This window comes from Papilio polytes, unplaced genomic scaffold (assembly GCF_000836215.1).
Source record: "Papilio polytes unplaced genomic scaffold, Ppol_1.0 DF824437.1, whole genome shotgun sequence".
In the NCBI taxonomy this organism is placed as follows: Eukaryota; Metazoa; Arthropoda; class Insecta; order Lepidoptera; family Papilionidae; genus Papilio; species Papilio polytes.
The window spans coordinates 367,512-375,319 of NW_013524767.1; the positions used below are offsets into that span (position 1 = coordinate 367,512).

At 34.5% G+C, this 7,808-nt stretch overlaps 1 protein-coding gene across 1 annotated transcript; it reads right to left on the reverse strand.

Annotated features, from left to right (window-relative positions):
• Window positions 1–1,622: 1,622 nt before the first annotated feature.
• LOC106110267 lies at window positions 1,623–5,167 on the reverse strand. The gene is made up of 4 exons (XM_013292061.1): window positions 3,729–5,167; window positions 2,853–3,026; window positions 2,133–2,217; window positions 1,623–1,627 (listed from the first exon to the last, which is right to left on the reverse strand). The coding sequence occupies exons 1-4, from the start codon at window positions 4,755–4,757 to the stop codon at window positions 1,623–1,625; spliced, it is 1,293 nt and encodes a 430-aa protein (XP_013147515.1). The 5' UTR covers window positions 4,758–5,167.
• Between the last annotated feature and the right edge of the window lie 2,641 nt (window positions 5,168–7,808).

A 7,808-nucleotide genomic window follows, 5' to 3' on the forward strand; every position in this document is an offset into this window, starting at 1 on the left:
CAACTCGCCGCAAGCATCTCTCCGCTACCACTGACTGCTATTTGCGAGTACATCGCTACGCCACCTTATTCAATCTATTGCTGTATGGCCAATAGACTAATATTCAAATCGCTTCGACTAAATTCAAAAACCCTGCATTAATGGCGAGGTAACTTTACATTGCAATAACATCATTAAATTATTGAAACTTTCGTGAGACATTACACTATAAAGGAGATCATTACTTTTGTCACGTGACTCGGGCCCCGACAGAAATTGTTGAATGTCAAAAAACGTAAACTCACGCGTTTTGACGACGTTCATTTTGAAGTTTTTCACCAAATGATACAACATTTTAACTCCAAAACAAATATATCACTTTTTTTTATTTCAAACTTACTATGATTGGTCTTCAGTTTTCAAAGAATGAATTTCATATTCCATTTATGGCACGAGAATAACGTGGTGTGAGTAAGAAATGATCTCCTTTGACGCTTACATATATATTTATCCCTAGATTTAGATTTAGATTAAGTTTTCTAGTTGTGACTAAAACTGGATGATCTTAAATCTTGAGTGTATTTTCTGATATTTCTTAATAAGAATTGTTGTCAGTAAACGCCACAAATCTTTTCATAAAAGCTGCTGGAAGAAGCTGCTGAAGTCCTGATTAGTTACAAATATAAATGATTTTTTGGTTAAGTGGCAGAAATTATATGTCACTTGTTTCATTCAGTTTGATAAATTGTTTAATATAATACAAATATTAGCTTTAAAACAATATGGAAAATGATGTACTATTGTAAGTAAGGTTGAGAACTGCTTGTTTACAAAGTTTGTCCCTAACAAGCAAATGCAAAATGAAAAAGACTCACAAAGGAATCTGAAGAGATAACACCAGTTGCATTAAAACAGTGTGTATGTTGAAAAATATATAAATTTATGCAAAGAGAGTAATTACATGTATTAGAGAGTTTTCATTTTTGAACCCGCTTGTTTACATTAACAATATTTTCACAAAAAAAACTTTATGATATCATTGTTATAGCTTCTTACCTAAAACCTTATTTGTCAATAAGTGGTTTTGTACCCAAGGAGTTATGTGAAACAGGAAATAATATTCTACCATAATAAAAACAAGTATTTTTATTTACTAAGTAACTATTGTTAATGTTGTAATAATAAAGGAACATTATTTATGAAGAAGTTAAGAGATTTTCCTAATTATTTTATATATTTTTTCCTACATTACATAAGCTTCATTATTATTATTTATGGCTATGTGTGCTATGTATGTTTAAGAAGCCATTTCTGTCCATGATTACATGTATTAAACTGTCGGTGGCTACACCAAATGTAATCACGTGAGTTTAGCCATTTTATAATTTATATATTACATGTATTGTTACTTGCATCTGAAAGTAATTTTTCATGATCTCTTCTTGTAAGGGATGTATCTGTATGATTTTATAATGATACAAATGTTATTATAAGATTATCTTCAGAACCTCAACTGGAAGATATAAATTACGACAATTAACATTTCCTTGACATGTATTTCTTAATATGACTATAAAACGAAATAATGCAATGATCTTTGGTAAGTAGCTGCGGTGAATTTAGTTTCCATTCAGATAAAACTTTTATCCTTAACATAAAATTAAATTTTGAAAAGAATGTTATTCTTTCAACAATACTTGGTGCTTGTGAATGGCAAAGATAAAATTGTAAATTATGAACATAAACTGAATTCATTATGTTATAGTTTACATTAGTTATGATTACAAAGTTTACATTTGAAGTTTGTAATAAATACTTCCAATGGCTGATTCAATTACACTAAATGCTAATTAAACTAGCTACCCACAACTATAGTCTCTATGTTTGTGTTTCAAAACACTTTTTTGGTTTTAATAAAATGAATAAAACATATTAAAACATGGTTATTAAATTTTGTAACATTAGGACACTGCCCTGTTGCTGCTGAACAACATGTACAAACATTTCAAATTAAGAAGTTAAAGACAAGTAACACAATAATTTATAAGCAGTACTATTTGATATTATGGTAAAATCAATGAAATCTTAAAAGATATCTGAAAGTGGATGAATACTAGTAAGATATGTATGAAGTTTATAAAATGTGTCATTACCTGCAGCAGAGAATCTGGCCACATCCGGCCGCCCGGTTGCCAACAATCTCCTCATGGTAGCTGTGTCGCGATGTGATACCGCCGTCTGAAATATAAATTAATCTTACCACCAGTTAATATGGCAATAACACATACTCAAACAAATTCAATATTTAAGACAAATTATATCAAATCTGTCTTAACAAGTTCACCTTTCTATACTATTATAATAAAACGTAAACACACACTTCTTTGTTGCCCAAGATCTCAGCAATTACAGCATATTTTCGAATAATTCTTTTTATTAATAAAAAAAAATCCTACAATTACGTCACACTTTAGGCTATATATTTTCACACTTTTAAACTTAGGGGGTAAACATTTTGGATAAAAACCCTAATGTGGGAAAGAGAACATAAGTTGCTGCCAACATCAAGAAAGCAAGGTTGTCATCATGTCATGTCATGTCATTTTGACATGTGCAATTGATAATTTGACACAAGTAAACAATGAAACGAAATTTTTATAATTTTACGCGGATGAAGTCGCATGGGACAGCTAGTATTAATACATAAGACGTTTAATTATACTATTTTCAGCCATACAAACATGCAGATATCATTTCCCATTTCCAATGAATTTAACTATACAACAAAATAGACAACGACGAGAGCCTTTTACAACTATATATGTATAGAGGAGTACAGTCAGTTCAAGAGTACAGGCCAATGGCAAATTTACCTCAGAAGTGCTATGAGGCCTCGTCGGGGCGAGCATAGAGCTAAGGGTGGAAGTGGCGCCAGATGTGACAGTGGTGGTGATGGTGGAGGTGGTTGCCGCGTGTCGTGATCCCGCGTGGCTCAACGCAAACTGAGGGCTGCCAGGTAGCGCCTTACGTTTTATAACGTTCTTGAGCTGAAAGCAAGTGTAATATATTATGAAAATAGGTTCCGCGCACAACTGCCTTCAGACTACCCTAGATGTAAATATCTATGCCAAATTTCATTGGGATTCATTCAGCAGTTTGGACAAATTATAACAAACATCTTAACACCTCCACATATCAAATCCACTGGCAAATTAGGAATATATTAATATTCACAAACAGCGTTTTGTAGTGCTTAATGACTAATATAATTCCTGTGATATTGTTATTAGCAAAGAATAAGTGGTGTTTAACAAGTTTCAACAGTTTTAAATAAAATTAGTCAGTCCTAAGCTGTAATAATACACAAATAAATGATATCTGGAATCAGATTTAAGGAAGAATTAGAAAAAAACAGCTAGTTTTAGTATACAGAGATTAGCTCATTTAAGTTTTCACAATTCTGGTTATCTTAGTAATGTTACAAATGTGAAAGATTGGACGGATGGATGGATGGATGGATGGATGTTTGTTACTATGTATCTCCAGGAAAGCTCAATGGATCTTGTTGCAATTTGACATAGACATAGAACATAGTCTGGTATAATAACTTAGGCTACTATTTAATTTCTTTAAATTCTGTAAAGACAGTGCTAGTATTAGTAAAAAGTACACCCATTCCATTACGATGCAAGAAAAAATGTACCTAGTGTGCTAGTGAACAATGAAATAATAAAAAAGAATTCACTTACAGTATCATTTTCTTCTTTTAGGTCTTGGTACAACTTGGTAGTGGATGTAATGGTCTCGTTCAGATTCTGTATGAGGTCCAGATGGTACACCAGCAGCTCCCTCAGCTGTCTGAACTGGTTTGTCAGCACAAAGCTATGCGACAGATGGTGAATATCGAGAACTTCATTTGGGCCTTGATTGAAGCCGAGCCTCCTAAACAATTCTACTTCATTGTCTGGTCTCTCGACAGCTGCAGTTGGTTCTAAAGCAGAAGCCTGGGACAATTGTTCCACACCCACCACCGCAGGGATTGGGGGTAAGACGTATTGCGTCGTAAAGTCCAATGGCACTGGTTGCGGGCCCCTGTTATCAGAGTTCTTCATACGTGCATAGACTGCCAGTAATCTTTCAGAGAGTTTTTTAACTTTGTCTGTATCTAAATCATTGTCATCGTCTGTGATGAACTGGTTTGGTAACTCTATCGACTCATCTAATTGCTCAGGTTCGCTAGTAGATTGGTTTGTAGCACAAATAGTTACCACATTTCCAGCACTTGTTGCCACATCAGTATCAGCCGATGAGCTGGCGGTTGCAGCTATGGGTTCATCAGTGGGGCGCAGAGGAGGCAATTGTAGCGTTTCCTCATCATGGATAGATATTGTGACTGTGCTTTCTTCTTTAACTTCCGTCGAGCCTCCAGTGACTTCTACAGTGGCTTGTTGGTAATTAGCCTCTACATTATCTTCCTGTCTTTCGGGCCTCCATTCAGCGCTTTGTGAATGAGGGGTGTATGTGGGTGTAGTAATCAAGTTACTAGGTAAATCATTAGCAGCAGTCTCCAGATCATTGTCTGCAGCAGCACTCGGGGCGCCTTCCTCCGCAATTTCTGGCCGAACTGGTATTGCCTCAGCACTATCGACTTGACGTGCGTAGATGTGGTCGAATGGGAAACGACGGGAGCTATCTCGTTTCTCCGTCTGATTTGGGCTATTCCGTTCCCTTGAATTAGGAATGGATTGCTTTTCATTGGCGTTAGTGCGATTGCTCATCTTTAAGATGCCCACCGGCAGTCGCACACTACACACCCAGTAGCTCCAGCAGTCGGCACATTACACAAAACACTCACATCTCTTTCCAATGTTTTTACACATAATTCAACTAAAAATCACGATTACATCTTCTAAACGTATTTGAGACCACGTACTTTTTTCTATTCGGACATATCGTTAATGCACACGTAAAATTATAATCGATACAACATATCCAACAGTATCTCACTAAATAAATCAAATTGTAGCCGAAATAGAGCACTCAGAATTAACACAAAAAAGAAGTAGCATGTACACAACGCTAAAAATCAATAAAATATTAGCAAACACCCGGAAAATCCTTTAACAAAATTCAGGAATTACAGACGACTGGCGTCAGAGCTTGAACAGTAGACATCTTTGTACTAGAGACTAGAGATGGGCAGTGGTGAGCGCACAGAGTATATTTGCTTTTAGTGAATGATAAAAATACAATCTTGAAAAAGACCTAATACATCTTTAGCTCGCTTCATTTTAAAATATTCAAGTTATTTCTTTTTATCTACGAGAATTAGGTACTTCTTAATTATCGGTGGTCTTAGATGTAACGGAGTGTCAGTGATTTCCGATGTTTCTGTGCTTAGTGAACACGAAAACGTTATTCTCATCAATTTTTTGTTTGAAAATTGAAGGGTATTAAATGAATAAAAAAAGCATATTGTTTTACATTAATTTAGTTACATTTCATGGGAGTCTTGGCTCCTGCAGTAATAATTATCTGTTACGCAATGAACCATAGAAATCATTATTTGCCTATATACATATTTTTTTTTAACATAAAACTCGCAAACGTATTCTCAATTGATTTTCCTTTATATTAATGGATGTAAAAAGCGATTTTTTTTTTATTTTGGTTCACATACTATATCTGTGAATCTAATGATTACAACTTCTATGCAAGTGACAATCGAAAATTGAAAAGATAATTACTGATTTTATTCATCAATTGCAAATAACTTGAAAAACTAATTATTATAGGGGACAGAGTACATTTATTTTGTCAGGTTTTTTCTAATGTTATTTTATGCATTTGTAACTTTGTCACCTAGTTAATCATACACACTATAAAGACCCGAAGACTGATGGCGAAGAGAAAATTTGTTTAGTGATTCCTTTATTTTTTTTTTTGTGCAATTTAAACTAATAAAACGAAAATTGTATCAGAGAATGAAACATTTAAGGTTGCTCAATTATTGATTTGGTTGGTTCGTTCAATCAACACCCTTCCCTACTGCTCATGTAAAACTAAGTAGAGATCAACAAGGATATCTGATCGGGTGGGTGTAAATCAAACTAAATTACGGCGGCTCACTAGCGCCATCCTACACAAAAAAATGTCTCACAAGATTCTTTTCGTGCTATGTAGGCAGATAAATTATTGGTACCGGTGGGCAATAGTAAACTGAGCTATACAAGCTTACTAGAGCCTACTTTTATACCATTTTCTATGTGCAAGTAGGTTTTACATATTTACTCTGACAGAAACCAACCGATGGAAGCGCCTACTATGCCGGGCTAGACATCCTTTTTTGACTATAGCTGGCATGTTTTTACTTTTATGCGATTTTCTATATCAATATGAAATTATGAAAACCAGAATCTTCGATGAATTTCAATACATATCTGAATGAATATGTTGTTGATAGAATAACTATTTCCTTAAGAGAATGTTCTATATCTGAGTGTTAGAAGTATTAGGATATTCATCTGTACTGTTGGAGTTTTTGTATGTTTTGTTACTGGCAGGCAACACTTTACACAAGTAGGATGGGTTTTTTTAATATTGGAATGGAAACATATATTTAAATTTCATAAGGATTTGTACAACTGATGTTTGTGTCGTTTGTGTAGGACTTCTCATCCGACACGTACCGCATAACATAGGATATAAGAAATATGAGATAAGATGAGATGAGATGAGATTGTATTTAATATGAAATGTGATTGTTTTAGGCCGACAATATACCTATTAAATATGTGAAGACAGTGTTTCAATAGCCCTACACCTCCAGAGCCCCTCTAATATTATTCAGAGAAAAGTTTTGTATTTTTGTATGTATTTGATTCACGCAAAAACTACTAGGCCGATTTTAGAATTATTTCACAATTAGAAAGGTAATTTATCTGTGAGTAACATAGGCTATACTTTATTATAACTATTGTTTAGGAACTATTAACTAGTGGCAGAAAGTATCGCAAATTTTAAGTAGGAAAAAGATTCGTAACAAATAAAATTAAAAATTGAGTTTTACAGGCAGTGTTAGTGTCCTCTGACAATTTTGAAACCTGTCCGTAAAACCTCAACCTCAAGGTAAAATTTTGTTGAATTTGTTTTTTCACTTGTCCGTTGAAGTTTAATTTCTACTTTTTTATATGACATGGTGACAAACAAGAAGTGGCCACCTTGAGTCGGCGAAATATCACAGGCGCCTGCTGTCCATAAGCTTTGGCAATTGCAGTTTGTAGTATTTTCTATTACACATAAAAGTGGCTATTGTAAAAAACCTTAAAAGATGTGCCACTGCTCACCTTCAGATCTCCATCAATTTTTTATACATCTGTAGCGGTTTACCGCTTTTCTGGCTTCAGTAGCCTTAAGGTTTTATGCTAATTTTATAAAGAGGAAAGATTTGTATTTTTAGAGTAACATAGCCTATGTTTTGAGTATTTTTAATTCAATCACGTTTAATTTGTAAACTACAGGATGTAATCTAAAAACAATGCTCTTTCTTAACTTCATCCACATGTAATAATACTGCGCACTTAATTGAGATCAAAGTTGTGTATAACAGCAGTAAAAACGCGCGTCGCTGTCGACGTGTTGCTTAACATCGTCCATGAAGCGCGAGATTTAGGGACAAAAAGATTTGGACGCTTGCCAACAGAACAGACCTAACTTTATACTGTATGTATATGTGTTGCCATCAAAATAAACATCTATGAATAAATTGTGAGGCGCTTAGCACGATCAGTAGAGTAGAGCACCGAGCAGCGCCCGGCCGTGCACGCGCC

Bases quoted from the DNA above. Each gene is read 5' to 3' on its own strand.
- LOC106110267 (XM_013292061.1), bottom strand. From the start codon at position 4,757: ATGAGCAATCGCACTAACGCCAATGAAAAGCAATCCATTCCTAATTCA. The intron at 3,027-3,728 runs GTAAGTGAATTC...ACTTGCTTTCAG, and splicing joins TAAAAGAAGAAAATGATACT to CTCAAGAACGTTATAAAACG. The intron at 2,218-2,852 runs GTAAATTTGCCA...TTTATATTTCAG, and splicing joins GGCCTCATAGCACTTCTGAG to ACGGCGGTATCACATCGCGA.